The 24,254-nt window shown below is 38.6% G+C and overlaps 1 protein-coding gene across 3 annotated transcripts in view; it reads left to right on the forward strand.

The window, feature by feature from the left end:
• LOC122401160 (neurotrimin-like) overlaps positions 1–24,254 on the forward strand; it is a 393,711-nt gene that overhangs the window by 348,601 nt on the left and 20,856 nt on the right. For all 3 annotated transcript variants that reach the window (XM_043403122.1, XM_043403121.1, XM_043403123.1), the window contains exons 3-7: positions 3,925–4,028; positions 7,019–7,226; positions 8,351–8,506; positions 19,414–19,542; positions 23,686–23,823. In XM_043403122.1, the coding sequence (XP_043259057.1) occupies positions 3,925–4,028; positions 7,019–7,226; positions 8,351–8,506; positions 19,414–19,542; positions 23,686–23,823 (735 nt within the window). The remainder of the gene's footprint in view (positions 1–3,924; positions 4,029–7,018; positions 7,227–8,350; positions 8,507–19,413; positions 19,543–23,685; positions 23,824–24,254) is intronic.

Below are 24,254 nucleotides of genomic sequence, written 5' to 3' on the forward strand. Positions count from 1 at the left end.
AGTAAGAGTTTTAACAAGAAGCGGCACGAAACGAAAACAAATTCATTTCTATTAAAACAAAACCAGGTTAATGGGATCAATTAAATCATATTAAATAAAATATTCTCGATCCTATCTGTATTCCTGTTTCGTCGTTCTATGTCCACGCGACCACGTACACTTATTCCCGATGAAAAATGGTTCCCAAGGCCACTTAGCAGAATATGCTCGCGCTCGCGCGGAATCACGGACGAAGCTGTTCATCTCTCGAGATTGGAAAAAGTCCATATATCCTGTTCCACTTCCGCGGAAAGCGTGTACATCCGCGTTCCAGCCAAAAGCAGAGCCCGTACCTGCGCGAGAACGGAACGATACCGCGGTGATGAATTGAAATATCGATTTGGAATCTCTATATAGCCGTGTATCGCGCTGGTCAGAATAGAAAACCTGTTGATTTTGCGTAGAGCGGATTCGCGGTGGCAGCAGCCTCGGCGATCCTTCATTGTCGTCGATTCGGACACCAAGTTTGTTCCGCACGCAAACGAGATCTTAGAAATTCCCTTTCCGTTTCGCGACTCGCGGCGAAAAGGATGAAAACGTATACGCGTAGCCTAGGAACTGTCGATTCAGCAGCTTCTGTTCCGTCCGGTCAGTTCGGGTTTTTTCCGCTCGTTTATGGTGCCAGATGCGGAACCTTGACTTTGTCGAAAAGGTCTTCGAACATTCCGTATCTGGCAAATTTCATCGTAAAGCATTCAAGCGCTTTAGCTTTTCGAAAGCGTAAGGCCCGAGTTGACCGACGAAAGGCTGCATTGTTTCGCGGGTGGCACGGTCCTCTACAACGACCGTCGCCAACTCGTGGAACAATGCAGCCATAAAACGTCTGCAATTCACGTGTAGCTAGGCGTAATTCGGAGTCTCGTTTTTTCCTCGGCAAAATTAACGGGGTCTTCGACTTGAGGAGGAAACCTCGGTCACCCTCGTCCAGGGTGAGATGGGACTCTTCCTCCTCCACGATCGCGTGAGGGAGGAGTTTCCTGGCCAACGGGGCAGGAAAATCGATCCTCCTCCCCCAAGTCGATGGCCAATCGATAAACTAAAAAAGTCACCGCGATTCGGTTGACGAACCCCCAAAATCGCGTCTCGGAAGGGGTTCGAGCCGAGGAGGAAACGGGCTCCGGACACTTCGACACTCGTCGCTGAAAGTTCGAAGTCAACGTTTCAAAATCTGCAGTTCCATCATTTCGGGAACACTCGTCATTCGATCTCCGAAGAAATTCTTCTTAGAAAGTTCAATCATCTCGTGAACCATTCGTTGTTCGATTATCATAACGCAAAAATCGGAAGGTTCAATCATTTGTGAACCACTCGTTGTTCGAACATCATTTCGGGAAATCTACAGCTCAAGCGGTTCGTGAGCAACTCGTCGCCGAAAACTCAGAGAAAACGGTCGAAATCTTTGACTCGTCGCCGAAAACTCAGAGAAAACGGTCGAAATCTTTAACTCGTCGCCGAAAACTCAGAGAAAACGGTCGAAATCTTGAACTCGTCGCCGAGAGCTCACAGAAAACGGTCGAAATCTTCAGGTCAAGCGGTTCGTGAGCAACAATTCGTGATTCGACATCAAAGAGAACATTCGTATTTCGATTCGAAACAATCCGACAATTCAATAATCGCTCAAGATTAATTTGGCGAGCGACGGCTAGGAACCCGCGTACCACGAGGGTTAAGAGGACTTTACAACCCCTCAGAGTTTAAAAGAAAACTCACGCGACTACCTGGCCAGTACCGCCGCGACGGTACGATTCAGCTTCTGTACGAAATTTGTGGGCGAAGTAAGGTTTGGGTAAAATTCGAGTTTTTAACACTAGAACTACCAAACCAGTCAAAATGACCCATTCGTAGTTTCTAGTAAAACCTGTAAAAAATTTACTCGACTGAATTTTTGGATCGTAATTTTCTATAAGAGAATGAATAAATACTTATTTCCATTGCATTACACATTTCTTCACGCACCTATCGTTTCAATTTCCTTGATACAAATGAACACACTATAATTGTCGGTAGTTCTAGTGTTAAGCACATCCGTTATACGCACCCATTGCCGGCCGCCTCGATGTATCTATAGAAACAATAAACAATCGGCGATTCAACGCTACACACACGCTGCCACAGTCACGTAAGTACGTATAGACAGAATTCATTGTAGTAGCAGCGATCTTTTTGAAGAAAAATCTCGGAAATTAAGGCCGAGCGGCGGTTATATGTATAGAGAAAAAATCTTCATAACAGTAACCTTGACAACATATTTCAAGGTCATCGAAATTCGTGAGGAATCGCTAAAGTAAATAATTACCAAAATGCAGAACAGAAAACCTGTTGATTTTGACGTGAACTTTGTTTCGTACGCGAACGAGCACTTATGGGTTTTCCGTTGATCGCGTCCAACTCCCCGAAAAGATTTCGCGTCTCGCGGTGCTGGTCTCCCCGTCTTTTCCCAGTGTTTGTTATTCGAGACGTCGTAATTAACGCGGCGAACTGTTGTATAATAAAGTACGACTGACATAATTAACGGCGCTCCGCATTTCGTGCTACCGGTTTGAAAAGAGCTGAAAGTAACTTGGTCTTATCCCGAAGCTCGTTCGTGCTCTCTTTCGCATCCTGGCCCTACGGTTCCTCCCCCTATTTCGTCCCGTCTCCCTCGGTTCCTCGTTCTCCGCAGGTTCTTTGCGTCCATAAATAATTCAGGTGCTCAGGATGTCGTAAAGACATTAACGAAGGCAAAAGCTTTTAAGGGCGGCCCGGCTGAATCCTGAACTCGTTACGCGGCTCTTACGATAATAACTCGCAATCTTTACCAACGGTCTATTGTCCAGCGATATATGTATTTACGTTCGACGCGATTTTTTCCTCCGACGAACCCACGCTCAGCTGGGATAATGAAAGTTCATCACACTTTCGAGCGATACTTGGCTATACTGGATGCTAGTTTTAGCAGACGGAGTTTAATAAGCGTCCAGAGGCTCGATCAGAACAATTTTAGTACACTTTGTGCGCATGGAAGAGATGTTTAGTGTATCGCCGTATCTCGGAAGTTTACTCTTATACCTTAGTCTACGGTAATATAACGCGACTCCACAGTAAATAATTTTAGACGATCTTCAGCTTTAATAATTTATGCGGTGCTTGTTTGAGAAATTTTGACTGATGATTAATCTTTACCATAGACCTCTACAGGGTACCCGGCCACCCATGGAAAAAATTTTAATGGAAGATTTTGGAGGCCAAAATAATACGAAAATCAAGAATATCAATTTCTTGATTAAGGCCTCGTTAAAGAGTTATTAAAAAATTTCAAATCATTCTGAAAAAATTATTTTTGTTTACGGAGATCAATTACAATCATTTTTGGTGTGTAGATACACCCCCAAAATTCTACGTACTTTCGAGAAAAAAATTCTTTACCGAAAATATACTGTGTGGTCGGAAATGTTTCTATAACTTTTTAATGAAGCCTCAATCAACAAATTAGTATCCTTGACTTTCGGCTTATTTTGGCCTCTAGAATCTCCCATTAAAATTTTTCCCAGCGATGGCCGAACACCCTGTATATTATAGATATATAGCGTTCGAAATAATTTTAACAAGAAATAAATGTATTTAATGTTTAATTATTATAAGTAGACTGCGGATCTTCATGCAAATTCATATTTTTATTAATAGGATTAATGAAATGGAAACTTCGTAAAGGGTTGTCTCAACCCCTAAATATAATAATTCGTATCTCACTTTAAGTATTTATTATACTTTTGCACATTAAGTGCATTCTGTAGTTTTTTAAAAATTAAAATTTCCCATAAATGCATAAACATTAGCAGTGTAATTATAAGACAACCATTCGTGTTAGCATGCAAGTAACCGTTGCCTTTCAATTTTATTTTTCAGATTCCGACTTTCCCAGGTTCGCTGAGGAGATACAAAATGTGACAGTGAGCAGAGGTCACGATGCATTGCTAGCTTGTATAGTGGACAATCTACGAAATTACAGGGTAATTAATATTCTATTTAAATACTAATCAGTTATAAATAAAAGAATACTTTCAGTTCATTACTTATATTCAGTTTTCCATATTTATTTTTGAACCATGCTTTTGAACTTACAAGACATGATAAAATATATCCATAAACGATTGAAGATTACATTGCAATTAGCACAGAAAACGCTAGGTTTGACACGTGTACGGTTGCTCAAAAAATATACGAAAGTTCAGGTATCAAGTTCTATATAATCAGCAGTTGTAAAGTAATATTTGTCGACCGGGGTCTGCGAGACCCTTCTAAGGTTAAGCAAAGCTTTTTTACGCTCCGGTTGGTAATGAAACGCGAGGGATGGGCAGAGGCTGGTAATTCTATCCCGTGACTCGCAACAACGTCAACTTCAGCCGGCTACGTCGTTCGTTACGTCAATGGAAATACATCATGGACCGTGTCACGTTGAATTATTAAAGTAATACAGTAACGACGCCGGTTCGCGCGATCCTCCCATGCGATTCGGTGTTCCTTGCACGCGTAAAGAGTTAACGCGTCTCTTATTACCATTCGCGGGGCTGATATTTTCCAGAGGTAATTAACGGGAACGTGAAACATAGTACGTCGACGAAGGAATGCTCCTTAATGCAAAGGAAGTGCTGCGAAGTGCTGCGAAGACTCAGCGAAAATTATAAGAAACTTTATAGAAAGTCTTCCTTTGCCTTCCAGGAAATATTACTGCTATTATTTTAATATACATGCTTTATTACGTAAGAGTTCGAGAGACGTCGTGTGCTTAGAAATACTGTTACATAAACCGTGACTCTACCTAAACACTAACCTAGATGTCAGGTCTGCCCGACGTGTATATTTCCATTTAATATCAATTTTACGTGGGCTTTGATTTAAATATATTTATCCTTTGAATTAGATTCCACCGGCGTGAATAGTTTGTTCGCTTTGCTCCTTCGCTACGAATTTGCGTTTTAATTAAACGCAAACCCGAATCTAAAGGAAATTGAAATTTTAATCTTAAACGAACAATAACTATTACGTTTTTTGTCTTCTTATATTCTGAAAGGGCTTCAAGACTTTTCGAACGTAGGAGCCGTGAAAACAAGTATTGTCATCGAAACAACGAATTGGCTGCGTAAAAGGAAGCAAATCTTTTCGTTTTCTGAAATAAACTGGCTGCGTTTCGTTGTCCTGAAGGTCTGAATCGATACTCGCAGTATTCCCCGCATATTAAGAAGCAGCCAGTATTGTCGCACCGTATTCGAGAAACTTTGAGCGTGTTTCGTATACCCACAAAAGCTCCTCGTTCACGTCGAAGCCTCAGCTACGAAGGAGAGAAAACGAGAGAGGGTTCTAAGCCTTCTTATACTTATCCTTCTATTCTCTGTATCCCGTAAAGGTTTCGAAGATCCACGGAAGGATACGGAATACAAGCCATCCGGTGTATTGGATTAAGCGAGCGATAAGAAGGAAGGGGTGTGTTATATATGGGGTCCAAAGTCCGGGGAAAGGGAAACTGCATGAATAGAATTCTCTGAGAATGAACATACGGGCGATTCTATAAGTGTAACTGCACATCGAAATTCCTTGTACTTTCCAATTCTTACTTTCGAGCTTGCAAAATTTATCGGATGTCTTGGGAAACTAACACCTGGAAAAGTTTCACCTCCTATCATTCTATGGTTTTCGGAAAATTGAATGGCGAAAGTTTGGAAAAATTCGGTAAAGCGATTCGATGCATAAAATAAAGCCGCGGAAACTTTGACTCCTCCTATCAGTTACAAATTTTACCTTTATCGTTTCTTTTCTGGTTTCGCTTGGGGAGAAACTAATTTTTTTTAAATATATCTTCCGTCACAGCAAATGGAAATATTATTTGAAGCGCTGCATAACGACTGATTTCGTACAAAGTAATAGCAAATTGTATATTCTTCGTAGAAAATGTACCGTCTACCTCCCACATTTTACAAAGTGGTTCTTACAATGTGGTAGACCGAGAAAGAAGCGTTTCTCCATAATAAATAGATGCACTTGGACAACTTAGGAAAGATCGAGCTTCTATTTCCACCAGGAATCTTCGTGGATCCATTATTCTCTCCAGTTCTTCTAGCGTTTTCTTGCAATTCTAAGTCTAATCCTACGAACGTACAGTTCTTTTACTTGCTACTGTCAAAAGGTTAAAAATTTTAAAATATCAGCACTCTCGTTCAAACAATTTCGAAGATACTATTTATTAAAGTTGGTCCCTATCATCTATTTACTCTCATAGCAGACAAGTCACTCTATCAGCTATTTCTCCTAAATTTTCAATCAATAAATACACGACTATTCAAGAATCCCAACATAATTATGCAGTAGACTATTCTTTGGTAAATGTACGGATTATATTTCACACAAATAAAGAACTCACAGTCGTGACGTCGATACTAAACATTGATAAATTGTATTACAACATCACACATGGTTGTGTTTATTAAAAATCAAAAACAAATTTTTAAGAAAAGTCAACAGGGGATGGAGAAATTTTTCGACAAAATGAAAAAATTTCAAATCACTTTGAAAAAATTACTTTTGGTTGTGGGGGTCAATTACAATTATTTTTAGTGAAAGCCCTTTGGAGAAAAAAATTCTTTACTGAAAATATAATGTGTGGCCAGAAATGTTTGTTATTTCATTTTCTGTCTCACTTCCTCTTGTATTCATTTCTGTAACCTGTTGGTGATGTTGCGAGTGACACGAAAGTGGTAATGGGGCTCTAAAGCCCCAAAAAAATGAACCGAAAAAATACATTGGATGTAAGGTCTATTCGTATATCTCGTTTTTATCTCTTCATATCTAGGTATAGTCCAATTATCCGGCATATTTAATTTTCTGGCATTGCTCCAGTCTCTAGTTTGCTGGAAATTTGACTGTACAAGTGACTGTATTATTTTCGTAACAAGTCGCGACTTTATTGTACATTCTCTGAACATACGCCTACGCATGTTTGTTTTAGGTAGGATGGGTACGCGTCGATACACAGACTATCCTGTCCATCCACCATAATGTCATCACACAGAATCCACGGATCTCGTTGTCGTACAATGACCATCGTACGTGGTACCTTCACATAAAGAAGGTTGAAGAGGTGGATCGTGGGTGGTACATGTGTCAGGTGAACACGAATCCGATGAGATACAGACAGGGCTACCTGCAGGTTGTAGGTGAGCATAGAATAAATATTGTATTTTCGTGTTCCACGTATGGCGCCTAAATATCTGAAATTCACAAGGGAAGAGTACTTGCAAGTTTTAAACGACTCTTTTTTTGTAAATTCCAGACAAAAACGAAGAGCCTGTCCGATGACAAGCATTCAATTATAAAGATATTCGATATCAATTTTACATTACAATTTAGTCAAGGTTTAACTTCCAGAATTTTGTTTCGGTTGCTGATTGCGAATCTGAAGTGAATTTATGAATCACAAGTACTGGTATAAAAACAAAAGAAGCTTTTCGAACGTTGCAATGCCGATTACGTGATGTCTCCTTCAACAATTTGAATCGTGACACAAATTTCTTTCGAATTATTGGTATTAATTTTGGTCCAATTTATTATAAACATGCCCAATTAACCACAGATTTATGTCTTGTTCGTTTGATTGAGCGAATTCTGGCTGAGGACAGTTTATCGATAATCTCTTCTATTTAAACAACGACGCGACGACGCGAAACATAATTAATCCCGCGATGCAAACTTCGAAGTTTGTAAACTATTTTATAAAACCCTGAAGAAGTTGAGGGAATGACGCGCGCAAATATTGACGTAAAACAACGCAGCGACATTGATATGTAACGTATAGTCGTTTATGTGATAAAAGGTAAAATAAACATATGGTATTTCTCAGCCATTCGACTCTTTAACAATTATTTTAATTGCTGGCCAATTTCAGTATAAAATTAACGTTTCGATTCAAGACAGAATTATTCGTTTCAAGTGAAAAGGGTTGATATTTCATTAGCGGGGAATGCAAGACTGGTAGGATATTTAAAAAAATATGCGTTTGAATGATGAAAAGTATACGCGAACTAATTTCTCTGTGAAACAACGCGCGATAAAAATCTGAGGGTTCTGAATTGTTTTTCCAGTATGAAATTTTTATGGAGACAGAGCACAAGACTGGATAAAAGTTTGAGAAAATATGTCTCTTTCAAAGGGGTCATAGTATTAGATTATTAAGTTAACATCGATCTGTTCGAAGCCTGCTTGCAAAGTGGGGAACTTCATCACTTTATAGGATGAAGAAGAACATTATCTATTCAATTTTCGCATTTCTCCCTTATTGCAGTGCCACCCTCCATTATCTCGAAAGAAACCAGCACAGACATGGTCGTTCGTGAGGGTTCGAACGTAACGCTGATGTGTAAAGCTTCCGGATACCCGGAACCTTACGTCATGTGGCGCAGAGAGGACGGAAAGAACATAAACTACAATGGCGAGAGCGGTGAGTTTTGATCCATCAATTTTCCCTGACTTTAATTGACGATCAGATGTGACAACGTCGATTTTTCGAGATTAAAGTAAATTCGGACCATAAACTCAGCCAGGGCAGGCTTGTATTAAAAACGCCCACTTCGACAGTGACTTATTGAAACGCTTCTTGTTACAGAGAAGTTAATAATTAATATTCTAGAATTTTAGTAAGTTAATTTGAATCAATGAAAAGTCGATCGATGTAATCGAAATGGCTTGTAACAGTTTTATTGAGAGAATCAATATGTACTTATTGACCAGATTCAGAAATAGTAGCAGCGAAATTCAATATTTTTCAGTACAAATGCCAAGTAATCATGTATTACTCCCAGACATGCTTCTTTTATTTAACGTTTAATCTTGTGCATTTCGAGCCATCTTTAGAATACGAATCTGTACAAAATTAAGTTTATAATTATTTAAGAAAAATAGAGAAGAAACTGCGTCCTCGTGAAAAGGACGATTAAATATTCTCGTATTTGCATGAAGTTTGAAAATTCTTTCTCGCTTGGGAGCAATCGTCCATAAATTTCTGCTTTGCTTAAGGTATTGGTCTATGTTGAAGAACGTGTTCGACATAACGCGCTTGGGAAGTTGGAACGAGGAAACGTTGCACTTCAAACGGCAATTGAAATGTGTGCTGTGTCAGGCAAACAGGCTATTCCGGAATATCCGTATCTAAATTAGTTTCAGAAATTGCTGTTTAGAGGTCTAACATTAATATATCAATAAAATTGAATGACGACGTAGATACCTTCTTAGCAGAATCGATGAAATATTCAATCAGTTATCATTAGCTTCTTTGAGAGATTATTACTTTTTAAAACTTAGTTTTCAATTAAACTATTATTGCCTGTCATTTATCTTCAAAAACTCGAATCTCTCTTTTATTTTAATAATCGAAGAACGAATCTCCACAGATTGAATTATAATTTGAATCGTTCGCAGAACAGTTTAACCTGCAACGGTTCTAGTATCCTTCATTCGTGGCGATCGATACGGTTTGACATAACGCGAAAAAATTTATACGGAAGCGCCCTTTCAAAGAATAAATATTTTATCGTCGACGATCGCAAATAATCGATCTTCCAGGTAGCTTCTGTTTATCGTGGCACGGTCCTAAAAATAGCCGTGCAGCTTAAGAATATAGCCCTCTACGGACGAGGTCGACTCGATCGATGCTAATTACTTTCTTAATTACTAATTATGGCGAGGGTGAGAAGTGCGACACTGGCCTCTGTCTTTCGTGCACACACACACACACACACACACATATATTTTCTCTCTGTCTAGCGCACGTACATTAGCGAGCAAAGATGTACAGGGAAGCGGGACGTCAGACAGTCTGTCGGTTTCAAAGGATTTTCTCAATATCGGATAAAGGCCGGATTTAATTTCTGCTCTAATTTAAATTTTCATTGCCCTCGAGGTATACTCAGGCTCAGACGCTCAGAGAAAGCTTTCGAAGCTTGCGTCTCGTCCTAACTCTACCGTATAAACTGTCACTGATAAATATGTATGCATCGAATCGTTTTCGTGTGGGGAAAAAAGATACTGTGTCGCATTGTCCGTTCGTGAACAATTGAAGAAACGCGGAGCTGATTATAATTTGAAAGCAAGTGACGCTCGAAATATTTCTCGACGATCTTTTTGCACCGGAGATATTTTATGGAACAATATTTCTGCTCGTGACGCAGCAAAACCTCGGAAACGTAGTATTCGATATCAACGCAAGTACAGAAATTTACATACGAAGAAATAAAGTTATTTAATTTCACTTGCACGATAAATTGCAAATAAATAAATAAATACTTTTGTTTATACGTTGACTACAAAGTAATTCACGAGCATGCAGAAATTATACAAAATCAGTATCTTAAAATATCCGACGAGTATTACTAAAATATTTATTTTTTTATTCAAAATGTGAACGAGGGAAATTGAAAAATTTTCGATAATCCATCGTTCTCGATGTTTTGATAATTCATTTTATACATTCTGGTTTTTCCCACCAACGAACTAGAGCTTTTTCCACCTCTACTGTGTAAACAATTTTTACCATAGTTACACAAGCTCGTTTGATCAGAAACTTTTTGCCAGGGCTCGTATTAACCCCCTCACATCCGCTCACATCTGCAGCGTTGCGCAAACTACCCGGTACGATCTATCATTACTCTATTTAAACTAATTTGCATAATTTTCTATGTCTCAGAAACTCACGATGAGGCTCGTTTCAAACTTTCACCATATATTCTGAATGAATTACTTTACGTACGCGAGGCTATAAAATCTAGAAGCAGTTCTGCATAAAGTATTTATTGTGCGTTAAACTCGGATTTTAATTGAACTTTCGTAACAATTAGATGAATCATATAATTTAACGCCTATCGTAAAATAATAGAATTCGAATTATAAATTTATGCTCTTACTTGTATTTTATCACGAATAGAAACGCTTCGTTTCTGACTATTAGAAAGTTCGATGTTTTTTTCGGCGACGTTGTACGATGTCGACGTTGTTTGTGAAAACCCTAATCGATTCGCAAAACCCGGCGAGCAATCAACGGGTAATTAGTAGGCGGTATCGTTCGACGAACGTATGTCGAAGAACGCATCTGTTATTATACGAGGGACATGTCATTGGATGGAAGTGTCAGATTATCGACGTAATTGGACAAAATATTACGGCGGCGAATATGGCACGCACTCGAACTGCGCGTTGCTAACTGAGGTGTTGCCCTCTGGGGCTTGGGGACAGTCTAACGCCATCATTCGCCCGTCTGACGGCCTCCAGACACCCTTGGCCCACGACGAAACCATGGTGTCAGTTTCCCCCAGCTCCCTGATCGTCCGTATATTTCACAGACGCGTGTGAAACTCTTGCACCATCTGCAATGGGATAACTTTATCATTAAAGTTTCTTCTGCTTCTTCTTTAACGAACCATGTAAAGTAATAATTTAAAAATGAGAAGTGTAAATTTTAATGCTTGGGTAAGATCGTAACGTGAAACTAATTTTATTTCCTGTGAATAATTTTTGATGGTGAACCGAATGAATTTAGAAAAAAATTGTTAGTAATAAAATAGTCCCGAGACTTTTCCACAGTACTGTACACCTGAGCTTCCTCAACGCCACTCCAGGCCACCGTCGTGCCCCGGAAAGTGAAAAAGAATGGCCAACAGAGATGAAAAAGCAAATCGAATTTTGTAAAACTCTCGCGCGTTCGAAGGTGTTTTTAAGGAATGGGATCAAGATAGTGAGTAGTAGGGGAGAGAGAAGATTTACTTCTTAGGTCCCAACCGATCGCACAGAAACCCGATAAAAGACTGAAAAACATGGGGAGGAAAAAGGCGGGAACGGAGGAATCTCGAATTGGAAGAATAAGTCTGGTAAAGAATCGCGTGTTTTTTAAATAAAATTCAAATTGAAAAGGGGCGCTTTCCATATAAAAATACGATAACAAGACATTTTATTAATGTAACGATTTTTGGTAAGATTTTCACGGAAGTTCGTAGCAACATTTTTCCTTTAGTTTCTGACGAGGAGTCACTTGTTCGAGTTTGTAACGCGATTTCTGCCAGCGGGCCGCTGGAAAACAGGAACCTACGAGCGAATTCCTGTCCCCGGGTCGGCAAAAACAAAAGGAGAGAAAGGTCAGGCCACGGATATCGATATAGACGGCACGGAAAAATCGAATCTACGTTGTACTCGCTTTGCGCGCAACCCCGGAGCATCAAACGATGAGGGAAACTTGCGGCCAAACTGTACCGACGTCGATCCTCGTAGCGAAGAGACGAGCTTATCTTGTTGCCGTTTGAGGTTCCTTTGTACTTACTTTCGAAGGCACGGACGAAGTCAGTGTTCCACGCAAGATCAATATTGTCTGGCAAATTTCGCGTCCAAAGGTAGAACCGAATAGATTCCAACTCCGCTCGGTCCCTATCTCGCGTTTTCCCTTTACTTGCGTATACTTCTATTGTTGTCTTTGTTCTCGCTGTAATTCGTTGCGCCGCTGAGCACGAGGGATTTTTATTTTCCGCCCGATAATCGTCTGGCTGCGTGAAACGAGCAATTTCATCCGGAAAATTCATTCTGCGTATCGAAAGGGAACCATGTTTGATATTTGTCCTTCATTAATTGCAACGTTAGAGGAATTTTTAGGGTCTAAAGGAGTCTTCGATTCGATGCATTCTAATCATTATTTTAATTCGCAAAATACAGGGTGTTCCACATTTTTCCGTGCACACTTCAGCAGTGTTGTTCACGAGTAAAACTAAGACTAAAATGTGATATAACAAAAAAATCATAAATGCTTTGTTAAGAAGTTGTAACAAAAATATGAAATGTGGAAGATATGATAACGCCGTTCCTCTCAGTATAATACAAGAGAAAACGAGATACTGGTATGTAGTGTTGATGTTAAATAACATAAACATGTAAATTAGGATATTCAGTTTGATTGGGCATATGTGATAAATTCTTAATCGGACCTTATTTCCTTCCTGAGCTGTCCACGGGAGAATCTTTTCTAACGTTTTTAACAAATGATTTCCCGCCATTGTTAGAAAATGTATCTTTATCATTCTGTCAAAACGATTGGATACAATTAGATGGATGTCTAGTACATTATGAACGTCGTGTAAAAAATTGGCTTAATAGACACTATCCTCAACAATGAATTGGTCGTAGATCACCTGACCTTCATCCTTTATATTTTTACTTATGGAGCACTCTGAAAGAGAAAATTTACAATACAGAAATGCGTACAAGAGATGAATTAATTGCAAAAATCAATATCCCATGTGAAAAATTTCGACAAAATCACAACCAACTGAAGTCAACAATAAATTCAATAGTATATCGATGCCAAAAGTGTCTCAACAAATGGAAACATAGGTATATTTAACAGCGTTTACATCACATTTCATATTTTTGTTATAACTTCTTAACAAAGCATTTATGGATTTTTTGTTATATAACATTTTAGTCTTAGTTTTACTTGCAAAATACATTGCTGAAGTGTGTACGCAAAAATGTCAAGCACCCTGTGTTGAGGGATTGAGCAAACAAAGGGCAATGTTAAGTCATAGAGGGGTTTACTGACCCAAGAGCGTACAGCATATGCTATACACCGTTGGAAAGGTCTCGCCAAGGCGAATCGACTGATACCATTTTTAACTTCGATATCAGATGGGATAATGTCGAAAAATGGCCTCAAAGTTCGAGATTTTGCGGTTTTGAACAAAAGAAACCGGTAGTAAAAGCCCATCCGGCCCGAGGGACCTCGGGTAGGCACCTGAGGAAAAACCGAGGGGTGTAAGCGATACTCTAGCAGATTGGGACGGCAACTGTGCCCCACCATCTTCATTTCAGTGCCGTGTTGGGCCTGCGTTTGTCGCATGGGCCCCGTTCCAAATGCCCAGGGCGAAATCGCCAATGGATCAGTTGTTTTTCATGAACATAATATATTCATGATAGACGATTCGCAGGTATGAGTTGGGAATGTGCAGGTTAGTATTCAGTATTCACATCATTATGTTTCGTTCAATCAATAAAATGTCACTCCATTCACTATTGTAAGTGACGCATTAGTCTGAATACTAACCTGCACATTCCCAACTTATACCTGCGAATTGTCTACCATGAATATATTATGTTCATGAAAAACAACTGATCCATTAGCGATTTCGCCCTGGGCATTTGGAACGGGGCCCATGCGGCAAACGCAGGCCCAACACGGCACTGAAATGAAGGTGGTGGGGCACATTTGCCGTCCCAATCTGCTAGAGTATCGCTTACACCCCTCGGTTTTTCCTCAGGTGCCTACCCGAGGTCCCTCGGGCCGGATGGGCTTTTACTACCGGTTTCTTTTGTTCAAAACCGCAAAATCTCGAACTTTGAGGCCATTTTTCGACATTATCCCATCTGATATCGAAGTTAAAAATGGTATCAGTCGATTCGCCTTGGCAAGACCTTTCCAACGGTGTATAGCATATGCTGTACGCTCTTGGGTCAGTAAACCCCTCTATGACTTAACATTGTCCTTTAATTTGTTGAAAGAAATCTTTCAGGTATGCCCAACTTCACACGTCAACTTAATGACGAATGAATAGTTTGTAGAATATGAAAGGTACACACTAATCACAATCAGTTGATTAACAGTAATAACCAATAATTTTATTTATATTTAGTCGAAAAGCCGAAAATGTATAAGTGTTACTTGGAATATTGAATATAATAGTGAATCCTCGAATATAAATATAAATCTTTGGACGTTTAATTCATTTATCACCTGAATCTTGTGTAGTGGGTGGTTTCTAAAAGGTCAACCTCCAAGGTAATGGTAACCTTCAAATAATGCTAGTACAAAATTTAGCAATTTCCCTATACCTGGGTCTTAGCACATAATAACGTTATGAAGCGCTTTGATTCTATTAAAACATGCTAGCAGTTAATCTAATGACAAAAGGGCAGTTGACGTTGGAAAGTGAATTGAAAGGCGAGAAATGTTTCAATGGCTTCATAAACTTATTCCTGCTAGAGATCTCTTAATCTTTTACATTATTACGATTAATCTTGTCACTAGAACGATTTTCTGGTACGGACCTCGGCGCAGTGAATGTAATAGAAATGAAATATTTATGACTGTATGATTTTAGTTTTTCTAATTGTGACCATAATAAACCCTAATGTTTATTTCGCGCCGTATGAATATTGCCTCAGTTTGAGATAGTTGGACGTTGAAACAGTTCGTAGAAGAGGATATTTCTATTTCGTTGCCGATATTTCGTAATAGTCGTGTTGCTTGTGGGACGGCCAGATAAATCGTCGCTTGGGCCGAAGTATAGAAGAGTTGGAAGAACCGTACATCAATACGCGGAGTTCCATCTGTCCATTCGGCCACGCGCGGATACATTAGCTGCAATGATCGTGGCTCGAGGATTTCGCTTGGAGAATGAATGTAGCCGGGTTATCTGGCGGTAATAACGCGAAAAAGGGCACTTAAGGATACGAGGAAAGGGAATGGGATGAAATATCGACGTCCAACCCGCCGCTTATGGGGCGGAATACATCACGTACTAATTCCCAAATAGGTAGCCAACTCCCCGCTTCGTCTTCGAGTAAGCTGTCTGCTTATTTTTACGACGTTAAGGAGCACGTGGAAAATGTTATGCAAAGTGCGCCGCGCATCGACGTGAATGGCCGCTAATTTATTCCGTGGTTCTTTTCACGTTGCGCCCTTATCGCACTGCTTAACATTTAAGCCAGCTAATGGACATCGAAAGACACTGTGTTATCGTCCCGCGAGCGTCCTGATATCGCGAAAATTCCCAGACATTTTTTCGCCGCTGCAAATTGGAATTAATCGTGCTCCTCAATGTTAAATTATTTACGTTATAATCAGTTATCGGTAGCTTTTAATATTTACTTTTTTGATTTTAATTACCAGTACCGAAAGATAAATCGCCTCGAAACGAATGATCCAAGGATATTAAAAAACTTGACAATTTTCGGGGAAACAAATTACCCTGTTTCTGCACGCAAAGTCCTTTAAATTGAACAGTTATTATACGCTATTGTACGGGTTGAAAAGTTATATCGGGATATGCACGGATAAAACAGTAGTCATTCGCAGAATTTTAGTTCCCGGTTCGAACAAAGCTCCGGGTCAGATGGCAATTTCGTTAATTTCAGAAAAAGCGCTGCAATTCGCAAAAATATCGGCTAGGTAGAAAATTAACATCGTTCATGATACTCGAACGACGATCACCATTGTAGCATTGCTAATATTTTTCAGCTTTATGAATGAAACTGTCCCTGCATGTAATTTTTATTTGCATATCGATGACGAAAAAATCCATAGAAAGGCATCTTAATAATTTCAGCTGAAATTCTCTCTCCGCTTTAGATTCTTTACTCGAGTTTGTTATTTTGCGAAAGGATCTAATTTGACGCGCAATATCGGCCATTGTGGGTCCGCGGTAGCAGCAGAGACAGTTTAAAAAATAATAATTGTTCGCGTTTTCCTTTATCCAAAGCGATCGCGGTTTGTACGACGCGAAATTTCATCGGGCAGCGCCATATTGTGGTTCCCCATTAAACTGAAAGTTTTAAAGGTTTCTGCTAAACCGGTAAGGGGGTAGTTCCAGCGCCAGGACCTGCGGGACTACTTGATTAAAATCCTCGGAAAGTGCTACCCGCCGTTGGAATCTCTCACCGCTAGGCATTGTTTGCGGAACAATGGATAGGTTTGGTGCGCGGCACGCCATGGCTAACAACGATTCACACCATCTTCTTATGCCCCAACGCGCACTGCGACAGCAACTTTCGTTCCTTTCATAACCTTCGTCTGCACGATAGTTCCTAGGATGATAAGGGTGCCTAGTCACGTCAGACATTTCTACGATTCAACAAATCGATTTGCATGTTGCTTTGTCTTTGTATCCCACAGAGAGCATTGTTCCCTCTATAATTTTTACAAGCCCCTAAAGTGCAGACATTGTTCCGGCTGCAAAGATGAAGCTGAAAATGTTTACTAACCCCTTAATGAATTTATAAAAAATCGTATTAAAAAATTTCTCGATTTCGAAACCGTTTTCACGACCATCAATGCGTATAAGTAATGCGTGTTATCTAAATTTATGAGCCGCTAACGTACTGCAACGAGCTATAAAGAATGCCTCTGAATGATGCTCCGCCTTTTTCGTCCATAAAATCCGTTTTTACGATAACCTGTGCTTGGGTGCTACCAATCATTGCACGATAAGAAATGTCGATCAACAGCGAAACACGATTTTGCAAAAATCACGATCGGCCAGGTCTCGATTCTACTTAAATTTGTGCGCGTGATTGGATCATTATTATTTTTATCCGTATTAAACATCAGAAGTAGACATAATTTTCAACATCAATTAATTATTCTGCTTAAAATTTTTTTGATTTCTTTGATTTGGTCAACTTTGAGAGCTGCAATCACCTACGCCAATGTTTCAGCACATGTTCACTGTGGGCGTAATAAAAACATGAAAAGTCAATTAAAATTATTGAAAAATTTATTTCGTACTCCCAAAAGATGGTTAAGTAAATTGCTAAAATAAATTATAGCGTTAGATGTAACATTTAGTTAAAAAAAATTAATAAAGATGATTGAATTTTGCTCCCTTAAGAACCTTTAAGAATCCACGGAGCAGCTAAAAATAAGAAACAACAATTTAGTCGATACTAAATTTACTACGCGCGTCGGGAGAATAACGAACGCTAAAGCGCGGAACGAGGGATCTAATGTCGGCGCGAGTATTTTATTTTGAACTGCAGGAAACGTAACATCGACGGTGATACATCGAACGGTATTACTCGACTCAAAGAATTCTGAGCTGTTACAATGTCCCATTACCTCGACATTACTGTCGAAGAATTGTAGCAACGTCCTCGCGATACGATGTGCTCGAGCCTTTATCTAGAGAAACGTTCAATCGGTTTTCCATCACTCTTAAACATTCGCCCCCGGGACCGTTGCAAGCTACTCGAACTTATGACAACGCTTCCTACGTTTCATCCTTTCTCGACGCACGAGAACGCATAATAATATCGCGTATAAAAAATACTAGCCGGTACTACTCTCTTTTATTATTGCATTCTTATTGGAACGCATAGCAGCAATCATCTGGTTTTACGTCTCACGGAATATACCATGGATGTATTCTTGCACCGAAGGCAGCCATGTTGTTGCTCCAGGGACCGAGTTTTATTATATTCTTACGGTATTGTGTTCTTTTTTTTTATGTCGAACCAGTTCTTTTTTCTCTTCAATTGCTTTCTTTTCTTTCCTTATACACGCTTAGATCCTCCTTTGAGCACCCTGAATCGATTCTATTCCATTTAGAAATATCTCGCGAACGTGTCTGATTTTCGGATCGAAACTACGCTCATTTTGATCAATCAACGTGTTCTTGAATTTATTCTTAAATTTTAACTTTAAACTTTAACTTTGATTAAACGCTTATTTTGTAAGACCTGAATGAAATTATTTTTAAATAGTTGCTGTAACGATAAAGTTGTCGCTCTATAAATATCAAGTTACGTCAGTCACGATATAGGTTTAAAAATAACAAAATATTACAACGGTGTTAGAGAATGTGCGAAGTTTCATCGATACGGAACAATGCACGATTCAGTTTGCCTGTGCGTGTAATTTATTGCAACCGATGACCAACAGTGGTTCGAAAATTCGTCGAAAGTTGCTCGAAAACGCGGAAGTTTTGCAAGTTTGTGCAACTACGGAGAATGATAAATCGTTTACCGTAATTTAATTATATGTTGCCGTATAGAGCGGAAGTGAAACCGGTTATTGTACGATGGAATAAATAATTACTTTCTACGACAGATATTAATGAGCCATTGGATATAGATATATTAATGTGTCAAATTTTAGAGGCTGCTATCGTTTGCTTCATTTTATAGAGAATTTACCATTAAATTACAGAGTATCGACGGAGTGTATTAATACAGTTTACCACAATAGAAAATTAAGAAATTCTAGATAAATTATCTCCGTCAATGGAAATTATTAATAATCACCTTCTACGAATAATTCTTATTCATATTGTAGGTGACACAGTTCTGGGAGATGTTCTACTTAAAATAAAACGATCTATATTCCACGTTCACCGTTCCAAGATGATTTCATAGAATTATATTACGAAGAAAAGCAATTCTTATGAAAGCTTTGGATGACTTTAGCTTGTAGTAATTCATTTCACAGAAGGAAGTTTCCCAGAATTGTCGAAATGAAAACTAAATTTTATTAAGTGTATTAAGATAGCTAATTCGATGGGTTGTTCGACGTGCTCATGTCGCGTCGTTTGTTTTATGTTTCAGTGAACGTGGTGGATGGGGAGGTGCTGCATATTGTGAAGATTAGTCGACTGCACATGGGTGCGTACCTGTGCATCGCTTCGAACAATGTTCCACCTCCAGTCAGCCAACGCATATCTCTGCGCGTGCAATGTAAGTGTATGAAAATTATTCGGTCTCGTAAACTTATTAGTTATTGGGCCCCTCTATAAACGATGGTTTCCAACTGTGTTACATAGATTTACGACCACTAATTTTTACGCAAAAATGAGACTTAAATTACTCGTAGATCAGTTTTTCATGAATTATGATGAAGATAGAAATTAGCAAGGTTATAGCAAGCGGTTATAGCAAGGTGATTTAAGCTTTATTCGAAATTATTATTATATGGTAGGTCGATCGTAACTTTAAAAAATATTCTTATTTTCTGCTGGCAAAGGATCAATTTTTAGAACAGTGTTCCTTAGTCTTCTTTCTTTTCCACTTTTAAGTATTACTTATTTCTGTAATCCCCCATATGGTGTTGTTAATTGAGATTAATTTTAAAAAATTGTCTTGAATCCCCTATTCTAAAGACGTTGGTCACTTATTAAGATCTTTTTTGTCAAATTTTGTTGAAACGTGGACCCAAAGTGGATACGTTTCGTGTTAGTCGAGCAAACCAGCAAAGTTAAGAAGATTAAGAAAAAGGGACAAACACTTGTAGGTCAGTAATGGGGTGCATTCCAGCGCAACCTGATGAAGAGTGGTTGTTCGCTCTAGCACGATGCATTACGTCGGTTTTCAACGTTTCATTTAGCCAGCGATTTACGAGCGGCCACTTGACCCAGATATGCTCGATGTACCTAGGTCCGTTCATCCCCTCTCGAGCGTCACGTCCAGCCAGTTTTGGGGTACGAAACGCGTTTCCGCTCTGTCTTTTCCGACACATTAGTCTCCGTTCCACCACACGGATAGTTACAAGCGTTAACAATCGTCCAAGAGAATTCGAACCAGCAATTCTGCGGGTAGATCACGATTTAGGAGCGTTCGCTACAGCTTTTACGACAGTTTCCTGAGCCGTAATAATTCTCGTCCTGCTCTTTCTCTCTATTTTATTAACGTTATTTGATGGATATTGATACACACCATTTCTATCTATGGATTCGCTGGAAATCGACGCATCCATACAAATAATAACTGTCAATTAACCCCTTGATTTACGATTCAATTCAAAATAATTTTTCCAACATATACTATCTAATTTTGGACTATCTAAGGAATGGAATTGTACGATTGCCTCTGGTTCGTTTAAATTCATTTGAATATTACATTTTGTTCGATTGTGAATAAAAACGTTTTAATTATCAACATCAAAAATGCTTCGAAACGATTACCACGCGTGGAATTAATAACGTCGTATCGTCCCACGAAGCTCACCCTTCATAACCCCTTGACATGCAATTTAATTTCAAACAATTTTGTAAACTTATACTATTTAATTTTGTGGTACAAGGAATGGACACGAAAAAAATAGATTTGTTTCACAAACACCTCGTGAATGTAAAAATGTGTTGATTTTAATTTATAAGACTTGATGACGAGTGAGTGGCTTCATAATTGTGAAATTTGACATCAAGAAATTGTGACGAGTCAGACACGTCATTGTACATGGTAAGGGGTTAAAATACCAAAAGAGAGGGGAATACAATTTTGTCTATAAAAAATTAACGAGGAGGAAGTGGAAGTAGAATATAAAAGTTACCTTGTTCAGTGTTAACTGACGTCCACGTAAAAACGTATAGTAGCTTGGAATATATTATATTGGAGATTTCTGAAATTGGTCAAGAGCTCGTTAAAATTTCGGTCGACGGTAGAATTAAATTGATCAACTAATGGGCGCGCAATCTACCCGATAACTCAAGAAATCCGTCGAGGGAAGAATATAGAGTGGCCGAGGGACGACTATCCGCCGTGATATCGTCTCAAGCGTATACAGCAGCAGTAAATCGTGATTTACGTTGGTTCGTAAAAGACGGAACTATGACATGATATTGCGGCTACAGAATACCTATATCGATCGTTGGGAGCCCGCTACATGCCGCCGGTGCGCGTATAACAACCGAAAACTTTGAGAGGGATGTTTTCGCTCTAAGGGAGTCCTGCATTCCCTAAGTCGCGCCACCGAACTTTCAAGTGTATGGAAACTTCATACAGCCCGCGGAAAAATGGAGAAAATTAAGCGGTACAAAGGCGCGTTTATGAAACGCCTTTATTTTTAGTGCATATAGGACGGAGGGTTGAATAAAAGAAAGACCCGCACTCCCCGAAAATTTTCGTGGAACGTAAATCATCGAGAATAGCCGGGCTTCGTAATTGGAATTTTTCGGGGAAACTCCCGGCCGAAGTACGAGGATTATTTTTATTTTACTACTTTTATTCGACGACTTTGTTCGCCATAATGAAAAAGAAATACGTTTGCGAGTACACGAAGACGTGGCACATAGTGGAGAAAGCATGATAAAAGGGTGAGGTTCAGCGAACTATTTTACAACCTAACCCTAAGATATTGCGAAGAGGAAGAAAGTTCAGCAGCAGTAGATACGATACAATGAAAATATATTGAATGTTTTACTTGAATTTTTGTCCGCGCGAATTTCCCAATCACGTGACGTCGTTAAAATTTTATGATATTAATAGTCTCGTGGGTCAACGTTTGTTAGAAGTTTAGTCTCCTTTGAACCAGGTAATTTGTTTCTGAAGAGGTTAAAGGATACATGAAAAATGTTGAGCAAGTTTTCTGCGAAATAAAAAATATTTACTACAGCACTTTAATATGTATGAAGTTTCGTAACATCGATTAAATATTTTTTCTTCGCCATAAGATTATAGAACATGTAGTGTATATACAAAGTGTCCCAGGACAGGTGACGCAGTTGGCCAAGAGATGTTGTATATGCATAAATAAGTTGAAAATGTAGAATAAAGTTCCTTCGTATAATCCTGCATTTTCGAGAAAATTGAATTTGAAGATTTCTTCGGCGTCTGACTATTATTTGCTATTTCTACTTGCGCTGATATCCACGTCAATAAATATTCCAAGTCGAATTTCTCGAAAACTAAGTATTATTCAAAGAATTTTTTCTTGCATTTTCGACTCATTCTTTAATGCAAATTAAAGCAGAGAATGGAAAATCAGAATGGAGAAAGTCAGAAATAAGAAATCCTACTACATGGGCAAAGAAAATGAGAATTTAAATTTTGAACCATGTTTGCAATTTGTGAAATGATTTGTATAGTGCTTCATTTTCAAGAAAATCGATCTTAAAAATTGATCTGAACCGCGTGCAATAACTTGGAAATCAGTGCAAGTAGAAATATCGGATATTGGTCAGGCGCGCCAGTCAAATTCAGTTCTGAGTCTCCAAAAAACATTATAGCCCTTTCGTATAACGAAATTATGATGACCGTAGTTATAAAACATTATTAACCGAAGAATAAATAATATAAAAGCGTCAATTTTGACGAATCCACCGACAAACACCCATATAGATGAAAAATGCAACAAAGAATGGAGGAACTTTTCTGGCGTTACGACCTTAATCTATTCACCTTTCATTTTATACACTTTCTACTTAAAGAAATTAATTACGCGATCAAGAAAAGCGATTGTGCCGCAGGGAGCGGTAAATAATACTTTCTGAAAGAAACTGGGAACAATGGTTCGGTTTCGTGAACATTGAACCGAATGCGTGGCTCTCCCGCTGAGGATAATTAATCATGATTATAATTCAAATTAATCAACGCGCGAACGGTATCTTTTATATTCGTATAAGAAGAATGAAGCCTGTTGTCTTCGAACTTTTAAGAAGACATTATTTGCTCGATAAGTGAATTTTCTAATAAAAGAAGAATCTTCCCTCTGACATCCAACGTGGCATTTAAGTAAAATTAAAACGCAGACAGTTAAAATGACGGAGCACAACCAAAAGGTTTCATTCTGATGGCTGAATTAACTCTTTATTGCGATTGTTACCAAACTTGTTGATAGGTGTCCCTCTTACAAAAGAAGATAATCAATTTTAAATGGCATAAAAGAAGATATAGTACATTGTTCCGTATAAAAAATTTTCTTTGGCACCTTGAATTTTAACATTCCTCCATTCTTAGAGTTTGGCATTAAAAGTACCTACATATTTAAATTGCAAGTAATGAAGTTTGTATAACAATGGCGTATTACAATAATTACTGTCGTACTGCAAATTGAAGCAGGTCGTTTTTATTAATCGCGTCATGTCTGTATTTCTTGTGTTACAGTTCCCCCGATGCTTTCGATACCAAGCCAGTTGGAGGGAGCGTATATTGGACAAGACGTCACGTTGGAATGTCACACCGAAGCCTACCCTACCTCGATCAATTATTGGACAACCGAACACGGCGACATGATAGTCTCTGGTAATTTTAAGCTTCATAAAATTATACTCTTCTAGAGTCTTGATTTCCTTTTATAAATTAAAGATGGATATACAATTAAAAACTCTTAACAGTGTAGAAACTAAATTGAACTTAAATTCTTTTCCATTAAATCAGAAACTTTGTTAGCACAATTTCAACTTTCCTGACTAGTAAAAAATATACAGAGTGTTCAGCCACCCCTAGGAAAAAATTTTAATAGGAGATTCTAGAGGCCAAAATAAGACGAAAATCAAGAATATCAATTTCTTGATTGAGGCTTCCTTAAAAAGTTATTAAAAAATTAAATTAAAAAGTTTCAAATCATTCTGGAAAAAATATTTTGAGTTGTAGGGGTCGATTACAATCGTTTTTGGGGAATAGACATATCCTCGAAATTTTACTCACTTTCGAGAAAAAAATTTTTTACCAAA

The sequence above is a fragment of the Colletes gigas genome, unplaced genomic scaffold (genome assembly GCF_013123115.1).
Source record: "Colletes gigas isolate AHSC1104 unplaced genomic scaffold, ASM1312311v1 Colletes_gigas_Sc00022, whole genome shotgun sequence".
Classification (NCBI taxonomy): domain Eukaryota; kingdom Metazoa; phylum Arthropoda; class Insecta; order Hymenoptera; family Colletidae; genus Colletes; species Colletes gigas.